The 23,537-nt window shown below is 37.1% G+C and overlaps 1 protein-coding gene across 9 annotated transcripts; it reads right to left on the reverse strand.

The window, feature by feature from the left end:
• Window positions 1–9,595: 9,595 nt before the first annotated feature.
• Window positions 9,596–15,011, reverse strand: LOC120077580 (uncharacterized). 9 transcript variants are annotated; one of them, XM_090317378.1, is made up of 7 exons: window positions 12,175–15,011; window positions 11,954–12,103; window positions 11,791–11,878; window positions 10,875–11,194; window positions 10,587–10,793; window positions 10,336–10,431; window positions 9,596–10,254 (listed from the first exon to the last, which is right to left on the reverse strand). In XM_090317378.1, the coding sequence occupies exons 5-7, from the start codon at window positions 10,623–10,625 to the stop codon at window positions 9,883–9,885; spliced, it is 507 nt and encodes a 168-aa protein (XP_090173504.1). In that variant the 5' UTR covers window positions 10,626–10,793; window positions 10,875–11,194; window positions 11,791–11,878; window positions 11,954–12,103; window positions 12,175–15,011; the 3' UTR covers window positions 9,596–9,882. The 9 variants fall into 9 exon arrangements, 7 of the variants coding, with proteins under 7 accessions (XP_090173504.1, XP_090173505.1, XP_090173503.1 ...); XM_090317379.1 differs by having other exon boundaries at window positions 11,791–11,883; XM_090317377.1 differs by lacking the exon at window positions 11,791–11,878.
• Window positions 15,012–23,537: the final 8,526 nt, after the last annotated feature.

The following is a 23,537-nucleotide window of genomic DNA, read 5'->3' on the forward strand; positions in this document are numbered from 1 at the left end:
TTACACCAGCCTCACGAGGTAAATCTCGCTAACGTCTGATTAAACACTCTCGCTCTCGCTTGAAATTCCCTGGTTTGATGTAATTGCTCGTCAGTGTACGAATGATTTGACAATTTTCACGACGGAAGCCTCAAATCAATAATACCTAAACACAATGTAATGGTGATTTCTTTAAACTCTAAACTCTATTTCAACGGTGATTACTTCTCTGGTTTTCGACGGTGTTTTGTTGAACGAATATTTTTCGAACGGGGATTTCCAGGATGAGGCTTTTTCAGAATGAAACAGGTTTTTTATAAAGTGTTTCATTATTTTGAGTCTGTTTAATTATTTTTGCTGTGTTATTTCTGGAAAGGTAACATTACAAAATTTTGTATTGGGAGAGAGAGAGCGAGAGATAGAACGAGAATGAGAAAGAGAAAGAATAAGAGAGAGAGCAGATTAAGAGAGAGTGAGATTACAAAAGAGAGAGATTAAGAGAGAGTGAGATTATGAGAGAGAGCGAGATTAAGAGAGAGCGAGAGTATACTTCAATTGCTTGTCAACTTAATGACAATGTTCTCTTGCTTTGTGTTGACCATATTTTGATGCTTTATCTTTATGCATATAGATAGTGATGAATATGAATGATACAAGCTCATGTTGCCATAAACTTGTAACCAAAAATTTATGAATGCTCTTTATTAGTATGCATGCACTGTGATGATATATAATGTGCTCAGTTGCTTTGTGATAATGACAATTTTATGCAATACTACATCTAAGTATATGCGTTGTTAATGAATTGCTCGTAGTACGCGATGAAGTAATGCGTGTCACAAGTTTCCTTGTGCTGAAACCAAATATAATTCCAACGCAAGTTTCTCAGAATGATCTGAGGTCGAACACGGGGATTTTTTCGTTAATGCGATACTAATGTGATACATGCGACCGGTTTTTAATAATGAATAAAGAATGTTGGTGTGTACAAAAATATAGATTGCGATGAAATAAAAATGCGTTGATAAAGTAGAGTCCTAAACTATTATGATACATGATACAAGATACATGATACATGATACTGAGGTCGAGAACTGACTCTGAAGTTGTACAAAGAATCAATGTATGCGATGGCAAGTTTTATGCATGAAGTAGAAAGAGAAAGAGTAAAGATTAAAAACATCGCAAGTTGTCAATCATGTTAAGGATGCAACTAAGGTTTCGCTTTTCCTTGGCGTACACCTCTCAGTGATCGGCCGCATTCCCATATCTCTATGGTGAAACATGGATGAACGTGATGAACGCAAGGTTATTTCCATCTCTGGAAATACTTCTCGCTTTAGTTAACGCATTCTTCCAATTCTCTTGATAGGCGGAATAACATTTTACTTCTGCTCTCACAGGTGAAGATGCCATTGAGCATGCTTTAGCTAAATTTAATTATTTCCTTAACACAAATTAACTCACTCGCTTAATTCTCGCTATTTACCTGGGGATTAATAACACATCATGGAGAAAATGAATTATGAATGTATGGAAAAAGTCAGAAAAATGATAATGGTGATGATGACAATATTTAATTCTAAAATTAAGCGTTTGATACATGTTGTGAATGAGAGATTACAGAAGATGAATACAAAGATGAAATAGAGGATAGAAACAAATACGGAAAGAGTGTCAACGTCTTGACCAGATCTCGATCGGAGATTGTGCTTACCGGCGTGTGGAAGTGGTGGAGAGGAAAGCTTCCCTCTCAGGCTTGCCTTTCCGGTAGAATTGACCTTCGCATAGAGCTTCAACTATAGGAATTAGAAGAATTCTCTGCTCGGAGACTCACCTCTCGGCCTTGTCTCGTAGTTTGCCCGGATTTACTCTCGACAGTCCCTTCAGACCAGCCTCTCTTTCAGAATCAGTATATGCACATCTCTATGTATACATGTATATCTTTCAGTGAATTTGAAGAAGCTATTTATAGGCAAGACTTGGCTCTTTGAATTTGTGGTCCCCACTATATAGTTATGGTAGTTCCTGAAATGGCGGAATGGAAAATTCCTTCTGTTACGCAATCAACTCGTAAAAAATGCACAACTGAAAGCTGTACACTTGTCAAAATCTTCTGCAAATGCGTTGCTCTTTACATCTTCGATCTATCACCGCATGCCGTGTTGTTTTTTTATTACCGCATGTAGTTGAATTTGTGTTGATCGCTAAAGCTCTTGATCGATTGTCGCATGCGCCATAATTGCGTTGATCATCTTTTCGTTCTTGATTGATGGGCCCAATGCGACGTAGATGCGTTGTTATTTTGTCTTTGAGCCATGATCGCATGCGATGACTGATTTCCTGCAAAACAGAAATTGAAACATTCTATTCTACCATCGCAATGATGTTAGTGGGTGTATTTATGACAATTCATAAATTTCGTATTTCTTAGCCAGTTTGTATACTATCGACGTAACTTTCCTTTCTTTTTCCTGCAATATCTAAATAAAACAGTATAATTAACTTGTATTTCTACAAATTATCACTTTGTAGGATGACAAAAAAGTGTCTACTTATTCGATATAGAGGTGATTGGGATGAGAATGAAAGTTCGTATATTGGAGGACAATTAACAGGAATCATTGTGCCTGTTTCATTGAAGTATGAAGAACTTAAATCTCACATTTACAGGGTTACAAATGTCAGTTCTTCAGAGTTTGATCTTATACTGAAATTTAAATATAAGCTTGAATATGAAGCCCTTCCACAATACATAAGGAATGATGATGATGTTCGCTTCCTTCTTTTCCGAGAAGGCCTTAGTAGACTTTAGTTATTTGTAATGCTGAAATCGAATGAGGACAAAAATATTAGATTGGGGTTTGAAAATGTGATAATACGACTATGGAGAGACAATACGAGGAATCATATCAGTTTCGTCAAGAAAAGGATGATATTCCATTGTTTACCAATACTGTACCATGAACATTATCACTAGACAGCGAACACACCAATCTAGCAAGATTGAATTCAGAATTGGGCGGTAATTCAGTTGTTGGTGATGAAAGACCATCTAGATTCGATTATATGGATTGTGGTCATCCAGAGTAAAGTTGTGGTTCTTCAATGGATGTGAATGAGCAAACAACAGGATTGAATGAAATGGATCGTGATCATGGAGATGTGCATCGTTCTACAACAACTTCATTGGTTCCACCATCTGTGTCTTCAAATCATAGGACAAAGTTGATTATGCCTGGTACCTCTTCATCTGGGATAGAGGATGTTGAAGTTGGTCAACTATTTTTGAGCAAAAAGGACTTGAAAATGAGATTATTTATTCTATCCATCAATAAAAATTTTGAATTTAGGGTTAGAAAGTCAACCAAATCTCTGTTCACTGTCAAATGTATTGGGGGGACGTGTAAGTGGAGCCTTCGTGCAGCGAAAATAGAAAGGTCTGATATATTCAAGATCACAAAGTACTGTAGTTCGCACATATGTTCCATTGGAATTCTGAATCACGACCATAGATAGGCAACTGCTATGGTTGTTGGTCAGTTGATTAAAGATAAGTTCACGGGAATAGGACATATTTATAAACCTTATCATATCATTGAGGATATGAGGAGAGATTATGGTGTGAACATAAGTTATGATAAAACGTGGCGTGCAAGGGAAGCCACATATGGTCTCACTAGAGGTACTCCAGAATACTCATACTACATACTACATGCTTATGGAGAAGTGTTAAAAATAGAGAATCCGGGCACAGTCTTTGAGATCGAACTTGAAGATGAGGTGCATTTCAAGTATATGTTTATGACAATAGGGCCTTGTATTAGAGGTTTTGCAAGTTGTCGGCCTATGATAAGTGTTGATGGGTCGCACTTGAAAGGAAAATACAAAGACACCATATTGGTTGCGGTTTCTATGGATGGGAATAATCAATTATACCCACTAGCATATGCAATAGTGGACAATGAAACCGATCGATCATGGAAATGGTTTATGTCAAACTTAAAAAGTAGTATCAGAGAACCCAATAATCTGGTGTTTATGTCTAATCGGATGGTATCTATCAGCAATGCTATTCGTGCATTTTTTTCCAGGGCATTTTATGGATTGTGCACATGGCACATAGAACAAAATCTTGTTACAAACTTTAAGGATAGCACGGTTGTTTGGATATTTAGAGATGCAGTAAGCACATTTTGCATGATAGAGTTCCAGACAAAATGAGATGAACTCCGTAGTTTTCGAGACGGTGCTGTCATGAAATATCTGGAGGACATCGGTCTTCAAAGGTGGGCATGGGTTTACCAAATAGAACAAAGATATGATAACATGACATCCAATAGTGTAGAGTGTTTCAATTCGTTAACTAAAGAGTATCGACTATTGCCCATAGTATGCTTGATTGAACATGTTAGAGATGAAAGAACTTTTAAAGAAGAGCATCCATGAGCACGTTTGGATCTTTCCTATTTCGTTGTGACTGAATTACCACACACACATTTTAATAAATAGTTATGCAATTTAACCCTAATTAACGACATGCTTTGATAAATAAAAGACAAGAGATTGAGTTCACATACTAGTTGAAGAATGTCTTCACAACGAACTCAATCCAGTGGAAGCAACCTCTACGTTCTTTATCGCCCAACAAAACAGTCGGCTACGATAGCACGATCGTCTACACGAACGGCAGCAAACGAACAAGCACGAGCAAGCAGGAGTGGGAACGACACCACCATTTAGAGCCCTTGGTATTCTCGGAGTGAGAATCTAAAGAATGGTCTTTGTTGAATTTGTTAGAGGGACGAGGAACGGGTTGATCATGTAGAACGATAAGCAAGTGGGAGAGAAGGCTGTCGTATAGCGGATGCTTATCGTTTAGAGAAAGCTACACGATCATGTAGGTTTTACTAAGCGGCCGTCTAGTATTTAGTAAGCGATCGTTTAGAAAACTCAGCACGCTGAGCGATCGTTTAGAAAAGCTAAGCGATCGTTTATGTAATAACCCCACCTCCTAGGACTACTAAAAAGGGGATCGCTACTGTATGCATGCATAAATATTCTCATTGAGGAATGATAAAGTAAATTAAAACAGAATAATCATGATTTTGAACTGCTTTAGGTATATAAGAAAATGTTTTGACATCATCTCAAAATCTTAAATCGTTCAACCCGGGCATCCTTTTTAACAAGAAACAAATTATATAAAAGGAAAATTAATTAAATTATAATAAATCCATGATTGAAATAAAAAAAATAATAAAACATCCGAAAATATAAAGGGTCAAATATGGAAGCGAATTCTGGTTCCTTTGGCACTGTCACGGATTCCTTTTGTTAGTCACCCGAGTGTCCTTGCCCTTACCTGAAAAGAACAAAGTAAATTTTCTTTTCTCTCTCTCTCTCCCCACGCAAGCAGCACCCTCCCCTTATTTTCTCTCCTTCTTCTTTTCCTTCCAGCCATAGCCGCCGTAAGCAGCCTCACCTCACCGTGACCTCCTTGCCAGCACCACCACAAGCAGCCTCACCTCGTCGTTCCGTCGCCACAGGAAGCACTGCTGTCTCGCCGCCACAAGCACTGTTGTCTCGCCGCCGTGCCAGTTGACCGCCGCTCGCCTCGCCGACGTCATCCCTGCCGTCCAGTTTTTCTTCTGCCATCGTTCTCCTGCCACTATCTTTTTTAGATTGGGATTTGGATTTTTGAAGATTCTAGGGCATTGTTATCAAAGAAGAGACCATTCTTTTCGTCGGAGAGTTTTAGTTTGGGTAAGTTTTGTGTAAGTTGGTTGGTTATCCTTCGGACTTGGACCCTGAGAATTTACTTAATTTTTTTACTCACTTCCTAGGCCTTAGTTGCTAAACTAATCTTATAGTTAATGTCTTAGGGTTGATTTGAGTTTTAATCAAGGGCTATTAAGGAGTTATTTGTGCAGACTTTTGAGATCAAGTTGAGGTAAACGATACTATTACCGGTGCCTTCGTGCCAAGTGACTTAGATTAGACCTATCAAGTTACTTGGTGGACTCTGGAGCATGATTTTGTTTGACCTTATGTTTTGCTAGTTGCATAGTAGTTACAAGTATTATGAGCATTTTAAAATTTCTAATCAGTACTGATATTATGTATGTGATGCATGAATAGACCAGTAGAGCAGTTTATTGTCTCGCCTTGACGCATGTTATTATTATGTTTGATGGTGTGCTTATGGGCCGCTAGACATGTGTGAGTCGATATGTTTACGTTCATGTTACTTATATTTTCATGTTTTATGTTTTGACGGTGTGCCTACAGGCCGCTAGACATGCGTGAGTCGATTGGTTCATGTTCATGTTATTATTATGTTTGACGATGTGCCTATGGGCCGCTAGATATGTGTGGGTCGACGGGTTCACGTTCATATTATTATCATGTTTAACGGTGTGCCTACGGGCCGCTAGACATGCGTTTCAAGGTAAGATAGTATGTCTTTCGATTTTCCTTTCATCATTAAAAAAAATCGATGTAGCTGTATGAGTCACGAGCTATCTTTCTTTGCTCGTGGATGCATAGTCTGATCCCTGTAATGGGATCACTTACTGAGTATTTTTATACTCAACCTTTATCTTTATTTTTTTTCAGGTAAGGGCAAGGATACTCGGGCGACTGACAAGAGGAATCCATGACAGTGCCAAAGGAACCAGAATTCTCTTCCACATTTGACCCTTTATATTTTCGCATGTTTTGTTTTTTTTTTTTTTAATTTCAATCATGGATTTATTATAATTTAATTAATTAATTAATTAATTAATTTTTCTTTTTATATAATTTGTTTCTTGTTAAAAAGGATGCTCGGGTTGACCGATTTAAGATTTTGAGATGATGTCAGAACATTTTCTTATACACCTAAAGCAGTTCAAAATCATGATTATTCTATTTTAATTTACTTTATCTTTCCTCAATGAGAATATTTATGCATGCATGCAGTAGCGATCCCCTTTTTAGTAGTCCTAGGAGGTGGGGTTGTTACAGTTGGTATCAGAGCTCGTGTTTTGGGGTTGTTACAGTTTAGAGACTACGCGCGATCGTCTAGACGTGGGGTGTGCGATCGTTTAGACGATAGGGCACTATCGTATAGGCTCTCAGCTAAGTGATCAAAACGTTTTCACACATTTTTGCGAATTTTCCGAACTCTTTGCAAAATGAAAACCAATTTTCATTTTATTCTTCAGTTACAATAACCGAATAAGTTTTTCCCACTAATGCATGATTGAAGAGAATATTTCGGCAAATTATAACATAATAAACCATTCTTTAATAAATGAATATAATCATATTATATTCTTACCCTATAGTTTGATATCATATATCTACTATAGTAATTTCTCCCCCACTTCATATAAATCATATTTATATCTAATTTCTTCCAAAATAATGTATCTCATACATTTAGTCAATTATATCATATATAATTAACCAGTTTAATTATATCATATATAATCGAATTACCTATTGTCAATTTGAACATTTCAAACTGACCCAAAAACTGATTCTTGACTTTATCCAAACTACCTTGGGGACCTTATGAACCTGTGGCTCGAAGCTCTAACAGTACGTGAATATCTAACTAAACTTTTTAGCCACGAGATCCACCATCCGTTAACTATCAAGCATTCCACTAAAGACCAAAAACTAAACTCTTCTTACCACAAATATATTTTTGTGTTTATCGGATATAACCAATCATGAGTATAATGACTCTTCACAGATGCTTGTAAGTATAGTTGGGCCATTTTGCCCTTGTAGTTACATCTCACTCCTTAAGTATCACTAATTCCTCTAACGAACAATACAACATAGTCCAATTATGTGTGAACACCTCTCCAGGCAAGAGAAGGTGTGTGGCGCCACATCGTTCAAGCTTTGGAATCAGCCCTTAAGGGAGCTATCTATCCACTTGCCCCTGCTTCGGGGAAGGAATGAATTCCATTTTGTGTAGTTGAGTTCCCAGCTTCCAAATCAGACAAATCCCCAAAATGGTAGGTTTGAATTGGCGACGTGGCCACTTGCATCCATACAAATTATAGGACTGCCCTCAATGGCAGGAGTTCCCAACTCACTTAGGATTGAAGTCATGTTACCTTTGGTCACCCTAGTGATGTGAAGTCTTTGTCATGAGCGGTGTTATATAACGAGACGTTAACACTTCGTGGTCAGGCCTTATACAAACTCTTTGTATAAGACACCTCTGCTCGCATGTCCCCTAGACGAATGATCAGGATCAGACCATCTGTGACAAGTCACAATACTTGTGACCATTCCACAAAGTGGGCTGCATCCGTAGCGTTACCAGGATAAGGTTTCCCTCCTTATCCATATACTACCTACCATTTTGGTTACCCTTAAGACATGATCTACTTGTATATCACCACATACGTGCTTAAGTTACATACAGATAACCAGGGATTTTATATTCTTTGGTTTGTGGTAAAATAAATAAAATATACAATTGAGAAAAACCAAGATGTGAAGTAAATATCATATATTATACAACACAAGCGTTCATACAAACTATTTACAAACTACAGAACACAAGACTTTAGGGCATCAACCCCAACAAGAGGAATGCTCCAATCGTGGTTCTACGAACGGAGGAATTACTTGGCATCTCGAACGACATTGCACTCTGACTACTGTGAAACTTGATTGGCAAGTGAGGTCGATAAGGGCAAACAATATTAGGTTGAGCCTATTGATTGTTATCGGGTCCACGTGCGAGATAATCAATTGGATGGTATTATCAATCTTCACACGAAGGAATGCACGTGTAAGGAATTCGACTCACTTGGTATCCCGTGTTCCCATGCAATTGTTGCTGCCAAGGAACAAAATATACCCATCCAGAGTCTTTGCAGTCGATTTTATACAATGGGCTCTCTAATGATTGCATATGCGGAGCCTATAAATCCACTTGGCCACTATCTGAATGGAAAAGACCTCTTGGATATGTAGAAAAGACTATCATTCCTCTGAAGTTTATGGCACAAGCCGACCGACGGAGAGTGAGAAGAATACCATCCAGAGGAGAATTTCGCAGATAAATGAAATGTGGTCGGTGTGGGAATTATGGACATAACTGCCAAAATTGTAACGAACTGCTCACAACCGTCGACATGCTGAAAATGCCAGAAACCGTGACACAAACACCTCTCATCTAGTTTAGTTTATAACTAACTTGTAACATTTCATTTATTATAAATACCACTGATCAGTTTTTCATACGTCATACTTGTAACATACTTCATACTTTTTCATACTTGTAACATACTTCACACTTTTTCATACTTCATACTTGTAACACTTCATACTTCATACTTTCATCTTGTAAACAAAAAACAATAACAAGCTGGAGTATTTCTACAATAGCAATCTTCATACTCTCTCAATTTTCATACTTGTAACAAAAATAATAACTTCATACTTTCTCAATCTCGCTCTCTCAATGTTTGAACTTTGAACCTTGAACTTTGATATAATGTTCTATATACCATTGATATAATGAAAAGAGTAGTAGCTCAATTATACATGTTTTGATAAAATGTATAATATTGAACTTTGGCTTTGAACTTTGAACTTTGAACTTTGATAAAATTATTTTATACATGTTTTACATACATAAAAAATACATGTTTTTACATACATAAAAAATACATGTTCTTACATACACAAAAAATACAATAAAAAATACATGTTTTATACACATAAAAAAATATGGAGTATTTGCCCATAATTGACATGCTAACTGCATCCTATATTCACTCATCTTCTCCTGAGTGATTACGAATGAATCAACACCAATCACTAAGTGTTCTAGTAATTTTATTGCAAAGATGGCATAATCAAGCAATTCGTGTTGTATGTTGACGTTCATAGGTCGCGAGATTTTCCAATGGGCTGTGGATAGGTCCAGCTTTGAATGATCCACGTCACAGTAGTGAGTAGGGATGGTACTGTGACAATCAATGACTCTAGCCAATTCACCAGCTTTTTCATTGGTGTGTATGACGGAAGGGAATCGAACACGAATATATGGCCTCTGTTAATGTCCATTGCAAGGACCATCCAGTGCTCACTGATATTCATTGTCATGTAATCGAAATCCACATCTACCCATTTGACATTTAATTTACCAGTGACGTAGTCCTTGTACGTGTCTTCATCCTCCCATGCTAGGGTAGCCTTCAGAAGTGTCTTATTCTTTATTCGTTTAAATACCCCGCCACGAGCATTAAGGTGACTCTGCCAAATGAAATGGGAAGTTAAGTAACGAAATATACCATAGTAAAATGACTCTTCACAACAAAATATATCAAAATTTACCGTTACACCAATTGGCAAGATGGTGAATTTGTGCATGCACATGTCAGGTCGGGTATAAAATTCTTCTTTCATAAAATAAAATAAAGTATTTATGGTCTGGACAAAAAATTACTATGTCAGTAAAAGTACAAGATATCCAACTATAAAGAAGTCAAGACTAGGAAACTTATATCGCACTCGACCCATGAACTCGGGGAAATCAATTCCTTGAAGAATTGTTTGGCGAATGGTTTAAAGGAGTTCTCTCGAACCTCATTGTCGGTATTCTCGTCTGAGATCCAGCCCATCATTTCTGTAACGATATTGTGTGGAACGTCATGTGCTATGTTGTATGTGACAATCGCTTAGGATAGTGACGTAGCTACACCTGAGAGAGGATGCTTAACCACACTTTTCTTCTTTACTTGAGCTGTATATTTATCAACAGCTTTCCTCTTACGACTAATTCTTCGAGATTCCTACATAAACAGATAACAAAAAGTTACTCATCAAGAAATATAAAAATATAAACAAAGATTACTGATCAATAAATTACTCACCAGTGTATATCCTTCTGTGGTCGTAACAATCCCAGAAGTGTCGGTCTCTGGGATGTCAGACATGTCGACTTCTGTATGTGGCATGGTGAGTGAGGCAGACATATTGGGCTCTATTTATGGGATGTCGGCCTCTATAGGTTCGACGTTAATTGGTGATGTTGTGGTGGTATCGGGCTTTAGAGGGGGGATGGGGGTAAGTAAAGTGGTGGTATTTTGAGGCTCTATAGGGGGATGGGAGTATCTGAGGCAGTCACATTATTGGTATCGAAATCCTGAGATGGGATGGGTGACCTTGTTGTCTCGTCATTCACCGTGGCACCCTTCAATTAGTAAAGTAAAATGATGAGTTCACGAATACGTAAAAACTAAACACATAAAGACATAAAATGATAGTAAATGCAAATCTTGCACATAGACTGCAACAGTGATAGGATAGCCGATAATTGTCCTTTCATGTCTGTCATGTTTTCCTCCATATTGGATACACGACTATCTAAACTCGATATATGACCATCCAACCTTGATAATGAGCTGTCAATGGCCCACAGGTACGAATAAATAGAATCATCGGGATTGGCTCCCTCCCTGGGGGCAGCATACTCACGTCACTCCTTATCCATAGATCGCTTTTTATAGGAGTCTGCAAGATGGACATCAGGTGGGTTCAACTTGTCCTCATCACGTACGTCCCCCACCACATCATGGAACATATCATCACTGGGTGTGTATGTCCCTCATTCCACCCTTCCATATTCAGCATTCTCGTGCTCAAAATGCTCGTGTTCATCCTCTCCCTCCACCCTTCCACATTTATCATTACCATCTCCATGATGATCATCACCGTCACTTTCACTTTCAAAACTACCTCTATCACTAGTCAACCTATTGCTACTTTCAGCAGTATCATCATCCGCACCTAGATCAAATATAGGCCGTCTGTACACTAGGGTATCTTGAAACTCCCTCTCAGCGTCTATCATGATAATACCCTCTTTAACCTTTATCTACACTAACACCAGTAAACTAGTTAGTGTCAATTTAACAACCAGATGAACATATTATGCAAAGAGTAAACGTACATTGTTAGACTCGAATATCTCTCTCTCGAGTACTTTGAAGGACACTAAGTGGAAGCATGACCATCGTACTATGCGGGGCAAAGCCACCTTGCTCATTCGCTCCGCAATGTTCCTAGCTATCGATGCAACTAGGATCTCGTACGTCCATATCTAAATAGAATTTACATATATTAAGAACATGTTAAATCAAACAACACGATTATTATGTTAAGCAAATTTACCTAGAACGTTTGTGGAAATCCACGCAAAGAGTACTTCACAACGTAATTTTATTTCCTTTCACCTTTGTCTTGTATAGACTACTCTTATCATTCAACGCAGTCTTTAAGGCATCAGTGTCTCTACCAAATAATGGTACCTTAATCAAGATTGTTGTAGTACTCTAAGTTTTGAACGTCCTTAAAAGATTTGAGGTCTACTGCATTTTTTTGTTTGTTCTTTCCCATCATTGCAACCTCAGTATAGTAGACTATTGTGATCTTTACAACATCCTCATCATTTTCAAACTCCAACTCCTTGTATTTTTCTTCAAGTAGACGGCCATGTAAGGTGTCCTTTTTCACTCGATTACCAAAATACTTGATTGCAAGTTCATACGAAGACTGCTCATTCTGATCAACTCGTGTTAGGGATCACCATAACCAATCAACAAAAAATCATCATTCGAAAAAGTGACGATCTTTCCACAAATAGAGAATGACATAGAGTAAGATCTCATCCTCTTCACTTCTCTCAACAATATATGATGGATAATTGGGCTCTTAAACACCATGTCAACGTCTACAAATCGCCCAAAAAATGTTCTCTTGAACATGTCTAACTGTCTTGAGATAAACTTCTCCTTCACAATCTTGTTTGCATTAGCAATGTGCGCCAAGCTTGTTACTTGACCGGGAAATCGGTCGACTACGGGTATTCTGAAGTGTGTTGTCATCTTAAATCACTCCTACATGAAATAAAAATTCAATCAGTAAACTCCTTCAGAAAAAAATTGTAAAAAAACATTATGTTTCACTCTCACTGGATTCACTCTCACTAGCTTTGCTCTCTCTGATATTGCTCTCTCTATTGTTGCTCTCTCCGATATCGATCTCTCTAGTGTCACTCTCTCTGATGTCACTCTCTCTAGTAACTCTCACTTATCTCGCTCACATTCTCTCTTTTACTCGTCTTCAACCATTGAAAACATCGAAAACCAGAAAAACAAGCAAAAAAAAAATCATAGGTTCACATTATTTCTAAACCTCATAATGACCCATCCTTTCTGGTATCACTCTCTCTAGTATCGCTCTACCGATTTCACTCACTTATCTTGCTCACAAACTCTTTCTACTCGTCTTCAACCACAGAACATATCGAAAACAAAAAAAACCATAGGTTCACAGTATTTCTAAACCCAAAACGACCCACAAAGCCTTATTACCGATCAATTTAAGATATTTTCAAGCACAGATTGAAAGATTTATTGATAAGATTCGATTTGTCAACGACAGTGGAATTATTTGCAACCGAAATGATGAATTCTAAAGAGGTTTTAGTTTATGAGTAATACGAAACCATTAGCCTTGGAAAGTTTGAATGAAGAGTTTTTAGTTTTGTTTGGTTTTCAATAAAAAGGTAAGAAGATGAAGAGGTAAGGACAATTTACGTAATTTGGTATGACGATAATGTAAGCAGATGGTCAATTGACATTATTTTTAAAAAATAGATCATTTGACATTTTGGACCCAAGAAATGGGTCATCCGTATAAATTTCCTTTATATTAGCCACCCTAAAATATCTAATGCTATCATCTTTCTTCTCAAATATCAATTTTAACTTAACAAAAGCTTAGTACTAACAAAAATGTTGTGATTATATATCCCTAATCTTTTCTAATCTACTAACTAAGATAGGATTATTATATTCGTTCTCCATTTATAAAATGAGTCTAACTAAATCTATTAATACATAAATCCAAAGATAGACCCAAATTTTCAACCGCTCAAGTCATTCACTCCAAGTTCTCTTCAGCCTCATAATTGTTTTTAAAAAGATTAAACTAACACACAAACACATAATATACATCAAATTTTGCTCTATTTTCAACAAACCTAACCAAACATATGGCAAAATAAATAATAATTTCTCTAAATTCTACAGCTACTAAACTTTTAAATCATAAAAACCCAACTTAAAAAATCAAGATTATATAACTAATTACAGTTCTATATCAACTCTGTTTTGGTTTTAAGATTAACATCAGTATCATTGCTCATTGCCCAGTAAGTTTAATCTTGAAGATATACATATATATAAATCCAGTAATGACCCAGAAATCAAGTATCAAGAATTGCTCTAGTTCCCAGAATCCAAACCAAAGAGATAGTAAAATAAGATCATTATTTCTGTAAATCTTTAGTCTAACATGGAAAGCAAAACAACAAGGTCAGGGATGAATTTCTATAAAAGAATTGGGGGGGGGGGGGGGGGGGGAAGAAGAAAAACAGTTATCTGAATCCCATTCTGAGCGATTTGGCAGTTCCAGAACAAATTTCATCACCAGCTTTCCTCTTTCTGGAATTCAACGGCAAAAAAACCGATTCAACAGAGCCGATTAATCCGTCTTGAACCAAACCGAATCGAACAGTGTTTTCAAAGAAATTGGTTACATCGAGAAGCGGCTTCCGATTGAATCTCCTTCTAATGATGGGTTTCTTGGGAATTGAGGGGAATTGCTTCTGGGTAAACGGCGGGAGGTTTTCCTTATCGGAGAGGGATCGGACGGCGGCGAACTCCATGGAAGACGGCGATGGATGAATGAGAATGAGAAGTGAAGTGGGTTGAGGAAAGGGGAAAGTGGATGTTTATAGTTATATTATGGATTTTGGTGGGAATTGAAATGGGAATCATTTTTTTGAAGTTTGGGTTTTGGATCTGAAGAAGTTTGGAATTTGAAAGTGAAAATGAAAATGAAAATTTTGGTCGGAGAAGAAAGGGGGAAGGGAAGAGGGAGATTTTTTTTTGAAAGGCGCGATTTTGGGTTTTGGGAGCCAAATTAATTATATTGTAATGAAACATTTTTGCGGGGATTTTTTCTTATTCGTTTTGTTTTGGGTTTTTTTTATTGCCTTTTCTGACCAATTGCAATCTGCCAACTCAGCATCCTTTGACATGTTTTGAAAAGGTAAGATTCCACTTGGTAACTACTTTTTTAATTGTCTTTTAAAGTTAACCTTATTTACTTTTTGCAATATGCCAACTCAGCATTTTTTGGTTTCCACTCTCAATTTTTTTTGTTTATTATCTATTTTTTATCAATTCGTTAGGGTGGTTTTGGATTATCGCGTTTGTTTTGCGACCTAAGATGCCCTTTAAGTTTTGGATGTCCTCTGAAATATGAGTTTTTTGGATTTCCATGTTAAGAGCATCCATTTTTACTTTTTTATGCCTTTTTTCATATATATATACAACATAACTATGTACTTCACTCCCTTTGATTATATCATAGTTGTTTTTATTTTTTTAAGAAAGATATTCAAATTCAATTTGATATTATAAAAAAATAATAAATTAATATACATTATTTCATTGAGAAAAATAATAAAGCTATATTAATTTAGAAAGAAATCCAATTAATAAAAATAAATGTATTATATAAGTTGAAATTGTGAATTAATGAATAGTCATGAGGACATTATTGGAACTTTATGTAAATTTAAGACATTCTTGGATGAAATCTACAAAACAAATATAGTTATCAAAGTATTCCCATATATCTTCAAAGATATTTCTACAAAACGAACATAGTTATCTAAGAACGTCGGATGTCATACATCTATAATTTTGGGCATCTAAATATTTAAGTTATCTACATTCACAAAAATCCTAAGAGTTTGTTTGGTAGGTTGTCTGCATTCTATTTTCAAAAATCATTTTTTGGATCTTGTGACTTAAACTATACAAATTCTGAAAACAACATATACTTAGATTTTGAATTTGAAATTTTAAAATATAAAGTTATATTAGAAAAGATAAAAACAATAAGAAATATAGTATTTCATGTTTTTTTAAAAAGGAAATACCTCTTATAATAAAATGCCCCAAAGGCTAATCAATCTCAGTCGTCCAGACTATTTACAAATGACAACCAATCAGGAAAAGAGGGAAGCCACACCTCACTATAATTTTGAACCCTAGATTTTTTTTGCTAAAAAGTCATCAACCACATTACAATTTATCGAACAATGGGTGAAAGAACAAGATTCAAACATCATACTCATCTCTTTAATCTCATCAATTTAGTAGATTTCCTCTCTCATTGTGTGAATCTCGCCTTTATAAGTCTAATTGCTTGAAGACAGTCCGATTCAACAATTAGATTTGAAATTTGAAGATCAGAGGCAAGATGAACTCCTGGCGAAAAGCTCCGACAAAGAATCTTCAAAGAAAATATTTAAAAACTTTGATTAAGCGGCAATAATACACCCATTTGAATCTCTTATAATGGCTCCGATACAAGTGATGGATGAGTCTGAAATCCATGAAGCAGCACATAAGTTTATATGAATTGATAGGCTGGCAAATCCAATCATGTTAGAGGTTTTTGTTCTGAGAAGAGTTAATGGTCGAAGATGACTGGTAACTTTTGCTTTTCACTTTGAAAACTTCAAAATAATTTAGAATCCATCTGCATTTTAAAGAGATTGATGGTACTGGTTTATTACATTTGAAGTTATTCCTATCATTTCAAATAGCCAAGATGGAAATGGCTGTAATGTTTAACTCCTCTTTTGAACACTTTGTGCTCAGTGCCACCCATATGTCAATAAAGCTTTCATTGAAATTATTCATTACCAAAGAACAATTTAAGATCGAAGCCGATAATGGTTTAATACGGTTGCAGGTGAAAAGAGCATGATCGGTTGTTCCAGCTTCAATTCCTCTTCTTTGTAAATTATAATAAGGATGATATCATTCATGTCTCTACAACAAAAAGAAAAAAAAAAAAAAAAAAAACTTGATTTTCCTATGAATATTTAGGTTCCACATTTTTTTTAGACCTTTTTCATATTTTTTATACTGGAGGTTGTTGTACATATTTTTAGATTAATGAAGATTTTATAACTACTTTTTACATTGTTATACCCTTTCTTGTCATAATGTCATATCACTTCATCCTTAAGTCTTGTGTTGAGATGGATCTTCCTAATTATTTCCACCTCCTTGAGAGCGAATGCATCCTTCAACTTGGCAATCTTTCATGAATTAATAGGAGATATAAAATCAGCAACTGAAATATCACCATACCGAGGATTGAAACTAGATGGTTTAAATGTAGTTGGCCGTGGAATCCAAGGATATTGAAAAGCTTTGATATTTTTGCCATTTCCCACTCAAAATCTCAATCCATGTAGTAAAGGATCCTTACTCCAAATTAAGCTTCTCCAAATGTAAAATGAGTTTAAATTCAATTTAGCTTATAAGATGAACTCCTTAGAAAAATAGATGCTTTTCAGAAGGCTAGATACAAGAGAAGAAGGGGTTTTAAGAATTCTCCAAACTTGTTTAGAATGCAGGCTTGGTTAAATCCAATTAAATCTCGAAAGTTTAAACCACCAAGGACCTTAGAAAGGCAAAGGGAATCTCATTTTTTCCAATGCATCTTCTTTTTCTTTTCTAATGATGAACCACATCAACATCTTGAGAAACAATGAGTTATTTCATCACGAAAGTTTTTTGGGGATTTTAAAAACACTCATGGCATACGTTGGGAAGGCTTGGTCAATGCTTTTAATCAAAATTTCTTTTTCGACTGTTTAAAAGAAAGCCCTTTTCCATTCTTTGATGACTCTCCAAACCTTCTCCACAATGTAATGGAAATCTCTAGCCTTGTTTCTAGTGAAATATGAAGGAATACTAAGATAACATTCAAGGTCGAGCTTCATAGTGACTCCCAAAATATTGCTTAAATAGTCTCCTCTTTCTTTGGAAACATCTGAAGAAAAACCATGGCAGATTTTGAGTAGTTTATGAAGGAACTCTTATCAAGATCGTTCCAAATTCATTGTAACAGAAATACCGCATTCACAATCATACAACAAGTTATGCATCCACTAATAAATTACAACATGCTTTTAATAATGAATAACAAAGGAACAAGAGACTCATCTTTGAAGAACTTTTCTTCTCTGTATCTCTCGCTCTCGTTAATACCAGCAACTCTCGCTGTCTTTGTGATCGCCAAGCCAATCGTCCACCAAATCTCGCTGTTGCTCACCACCAAATGGTCTTCTACACGAACAGACAGCAAGGAGACACCACCACTCAGTAACCTCAGTATTCTCGGAGTGAGAATCCAGGAGGTGTGGGCTCTATTGGATTTGGTAGAGGGGAGGAGGAAACTACTGTTGGGATTGGTGTCCTAATTCTCCCGGAGTCTCATAGTTTGTAATCTGTACACATTGTTATGAATAAAATAAGAGTTATTTTATCTGGCATTTACTTATATCCAATAAACATAGCTCCATGATTATTATATGTAAACTTAAGCATGTATATGAGATATACAAGTGGATCATGCCTTAAGTGATAACCTAAATAGGTATGTAGTATAATGATAAAGAAGGGATACCTGATTCTGATAACACTATGGATACGATCCGCTTTGTAGAGGTTTAAAAGTGTTGTGTGAAGGAACTCTTATACAAGAGTACCTATGAGCGGAAAAGGATCTTTCCAATTCATTGTGACAGAATTTCCACATATACATTCATACATATAGATATGCATTAACACTACTAAATTATTGGCATGCTTTGAGAAAAAAAAAAAAAAAGAAAAAAAGAAAACAAGAGAACGAAGAACTTACCAGTTGAAGACACTTTTCACATCAAAACTCGCTCTCTCCACGAACAGCCTTTTTGTGCTCTCGCTAGGATAGTAGGAAATTGTTCCGCAACATTCCGGTCGTCTACCACGAACGGCTTCACATGAACAACAGGAAAATGGGGACGACACCACCAATTGGAGCCCTTAATATTCTTGGAGTGAGAATCCAAAGTGTGGGCTTTGTTCGGTTTTAGTAGAGGTGAGAAGGAAAAGAAATCGTGTACAATGATCAAGCAAGTGGGAGAAGACAACGACTATCGTATAATCAAGATGCTTGATTGTTTAGGCGAGGTACACGATCGTGTAGGAAAAGCTAGGCGATCGTCTAGTAAAGTTCGGGCGCTAAGCGATCGTTTAGTAAAATGTAAGCGATCATTTAGAGAAGCGCGCACGGGGGTGAGCGGTCATTTAGCAAACAAGAGCTTATCGTATATGCTCTCAATTACAAAGCAATAGAATCCAAACACCTCGTGAGCAATTTTTGCGACTTTTTCAATCTCTTTGCAGAAATGAAAACAAATTTCATTTTATTCTTCAGTTACGAAAACCGAATTGAACTCCTACTAATGCATGGTTATGGAGAAAACATTGGGCAATTATCCCATAACTGTCCAATTAATAAAATAATAAATATAATCACATTATATTCATAATCTATAGTTTGATATCATATATCAACCATAGTGTTTTCTCCTCTACTTGATATAAATCATATCTATATCCAATTTCCTCCAAATTAATGTATCTCATACATTTAGTCAATCATATCATATGTAATTAACCAGTTCAATTATATCATATATAACCAAAATCCCTCTTGTCAATTTGAATATTTCTAACTGACCCAAAAACTGATTCCCAACTTGAATCCAAGCTACCAAGGGGACCTTATGGACCTATGGCTCGAAGCTCTAACAGTACGTGAATAACTGACTAAAATCTTTAGCCAGGAGATCCACCATCCGTTAACTGCCAAACATTCCACTAAAGACCGACAACTGAACTCTCCTTACCACAGATATATTTATGTGTCCATTGGATATAACCAATCATCAGTACGATAACCTTTCATAGATGCTCGTAAGTACAGTTGGGCCATTTTACTGTTTTGCCCCTGTAGTTACATCTTACTTCTTAAGTACTATTGATCCCTCTAATGAATAATACAACATAGTCCTATTATGTGTGAACACCTTTCGGGCCATGAGAAGGTGTATGGCGCCACATCGTTCAAGCTCCAAGATCAGCCTTTAAGGGAGCAATTTATCTACTTACCCCTGCTTCGGAGAAGGAGTGAATTCCATCTTGTGTAGTTGAGTTCTCAACTCCCAAATCAGATGAATCCCCAAAGTGGAAGGTTTGAGTCGGTGAACTGGTCACTCACACCCATGCAAATCAAAGGACCACCCTTAATGGCAGGAGTTCCCAACTCATTCAGGATTGAGGTCATGTTACCTATGGTCATCCTAGTGAAGTGAAATCTCTGTCATGAACGACGTTATATAACGAGACGTTAACACTTCGTGGTTAGACCTTATAAAAACTCTTTTTATATGACGGCCCTGCTCCATGTCCCCACACGAATGATCAGGATCAGACTATCTATGGCAAGTCACAACAGTTGTAACTATCCTACAAAGCAGGTCGCATCACGTAGCGTTACCAGGATAAGGTTTCCCTCCTATATCCATATACTACAGACCATTTTGGTTATCACTTAAGACATGATCCACTTGTATGTCACCACATACATGCTTAAGTTACATAATGACAATCAAAGATTTTAGTTTATTGGTGTGTGGTAAAGCAAATAGAACATCCAATGTGACAAGTCAAGAAGTGAAGTAAATATCATATATTATACATCACAAGCGTTCGTACAAACTATGTTTACAAACTACAGGACACGAGACTTTAGGGCATCATTCCCAACAATCTTCCACTTGTCCTAAAGCAAGTGGGGTGTACAAAAACTAGTACAAAACAATAAACTAGGGCATAAAAGCCCAATACAAGAAAATCTCCCACTTGCCCTAGTCTAGCCGCGGGTGGTCCCGTAGACCCATGCTCTGAAGATGACCCTCAAACACTGTAGCCGTGAGAGCATTTGTAAACAGGTCAGCAACATTGTACTCCGAAGCGATCTTCGTGACAATCACGTCCCCTCGATGCACTATCTCGCGGATCAGGTGATACTTTTTCTCTATGTGTTTTTCGTGCCTGTGACCCCTCGGCTCCTTGGAGTTCGCCACAACACCACTATTGTCACAATAGAGAGTGATGGGCCTAGATATATCTGGAACAACTTCCAGCTTTGTTAGGAACTTTCTGAGTCAGACGACCTTCTTAGCAGCTTCGCAAGCCGCTACGTACTTGGCCTCTATAGTGGAGCAGGCGATGCACCTCTGCTTAGTGCTTCGCCACATTACAGTTCCTCCATTAAGAGTAAAAACTGAACCTGAAGTGGACTTGTGAGAGTCTCTATCAGTCTGAATGTCAGAATCTGTGTATCCGGTAAGGATCAAATCCCTAGATCCATACACAAGTATGTAGTCCCTCGTTCTCCGAAGATACTTGAGGATGTTCTTAACTGCGATCTAGTGACCCTGACCTGGGTTAGATTGATACTTACTGACTATTCCCACGACGTAGTAGATGTCTGGCCTAGTACAGAGCATCGCGTACATCAAACTGCCAACGATAGATGCATATGGGACCCGTCTCATATCCTTAACCTCTTGAGGCATCTTAGGACACATGTCCTTAGACAAAGTGACTCCATGCCTGAATGGCATTAGGCCCCTTCTGGAGTCCTGCATCGAGTACTTGAGCAACATCTTGTCAATGTACGATGCCTGAGACAACGCTAGCACTTTATTTTTACGATCCCGAAATATCTGTATTCCCAGAACAAACTGTGCCTCTCCCAAATATTTCATTTGGAATTGGGTCACTAGCCAGCTCTTACCTGCAGTCAGTAGACCTACATCATTCCCAATGAGTAGGATATCGTCTACATACAACACTAAAAAAACTACTGAACCATTGACGATCTTCTTGTAGACATAAAGTTCATCAACGTTTTGGTCAAAGCCATACGATTTGATCGCAGTATCAAACCGGATGTTCCAATATCGAGACGCCTGTTTCAGTCCATAAATGAACCAATTCAGTTTGCGAATTGTGTTTTTTGCACTTGACTGGGTGGACAGTTGACCGGAAGAGAACTTCGATTCGCCCGGCTGGCCATTTAGAAATGAATTCCTCTGGTTGCACCATGTAAATGGTCTCCTCAAGATTGCCATTTAGAAAGGTCATCTTGACGTTCATTTGCCAGATATCATAATTATAATAAGCGAAAATGGATAGGATGTGGACCGACTTTAACATGGAAACAGGCGAGAAAGTCTCCTTATAGTCGACTCCTTCCACCTGGGTATAACCCTTTGCCACAATTCAGGCCTTGAAGGTTTGCATCTTCCCATCAGCACTCTGTTTGCCACAAGTCTAGCTTTATGCCCGTTCCACAACTCTAGAGGTGCTTTCGCAACACTCTTAGAAGGAATACAGTTGAGTATGTATACCACAGTCTCCACTTTGAAACCTTAAAACGAGTCCGGTAAGGAAGCGTAACTCATCATCGAACGAACCATGTCCAACAAGGTTCTGTTTCTCCTCTCCTCTATACCATTCTGCTGAGGTGTACCTGATACTGAGAGTTGGAAAATGATTCCATGTTCTATCAAATAGTCTTGGAATCTAGAATCTAAAAAATCTTCATCTCGATTTGATCGAAGTGTTTTAATCCGTCTATCCAATGCATTTTCAACTTCAGCCTTGAATTCTTTGAACTTTTCAAAGGAATCAGTACCCATACCTAGAGTAATCATCAGTAAAACTGATAAACTACTCATAGTCACCTCGGGCTCGCACATTCATAGGAACACAAAGGTCAGAATGCACTAACTCAAGAGGCTCTTTGGCTCGATAACCTTTTTCAGTAAAAGGCTTTTTAGTCATCTTACCCTCAAGGCAAGATTTGTACACTAGTAAAGAATTTTCTTCTAACTCACTTAGAAGGCCATTCTTCACCAATCTCTCAATTCTATTGAGATTGACGTGCCCTAATCGAAGATGCCAAAGTTGAGCATTTTCTTTTGGAGAAATTCGTTGATGTTTAGATTGAGTTACGAAAAATTTAAACATCTCTATGTTATGGAGGGAACTTAAGGCTAAAGGTCTTAGCACATACAAGTTATTTTCCAGTTTAGCTGTACAAATCTCAACACCATCTTTATGAATAAACACTTTATCCATAATAAAATAAAGCGTATATTTACATTGTAATAAACACTTTATAGAAATAAGGTTCCTCTTTAGTTCAGGAAGTACAAAAACATCTTTCAATACAAGAAACCTATTTTGTAAAGTTAACTGGATGCCTCTCCCACTGTCATAGCTGAGACGATGTGCTCGGTGCCTACTCGCATTATAATCTCACCAGTCTCCAGCTGTCGTCAGGATCTAATCCCTTGAAAAGAAGAACAAACGTGATTAGTGGCGCTCGAATCAATTATCTAGGCAGAATCATCATTCTGCACTAAAGATGTTTCTAGCACAAGTAAATCATATTTACCTTTGTCTGCTTTGGCCTTAGCCTTGGTGGCCTTCCTTTCCTTCAGATATTGAGGACAATTCCTCTTTTGGAGAAAT

This window comes from Benincasa hispida, chromosome 9, assembly GCF_027475165.1.
Source record: "Benincasa hispida cultivar pf3 chromosome 9, pf3_genome.v1.1, whole genome shotgun sequence".
NCBI classification, from domain to species: domain Eukaryota; kingdom Viridiplantae; phylum Streptophyta; class Magnoliopsida; order Cucurbitales; family Cucurbitaceae; genus Benincasa; species Benincasa hispida.

What these genes read in the sequence shown, in the direction of transcription:
- LOC120077580 (XM_090317380.1), bottom strand. Translation starts at nt 10,625, where the DNA reads ATGATGGGCTGGATCTCAGACGAGAATACCGACAATGAG. An exon ending in ACGAGAATACCGACAATGAG is followed by an intron (nt 10,432 to 10,586) that starts GTTCGAGAGAAC and finishes TTTTTTGTCCAG; the next exon opens with ACCATAAATACTTTATTTTA. An exon ending in TCTTGCCAATTGGTGTAACG is followed by an intron (nt 10,255 to 10,335) that starts GTAAATTTTGAT and finishes TTCATTTGGCAG; the next exon opens with AGTCACCTTAATGCTCGTGG.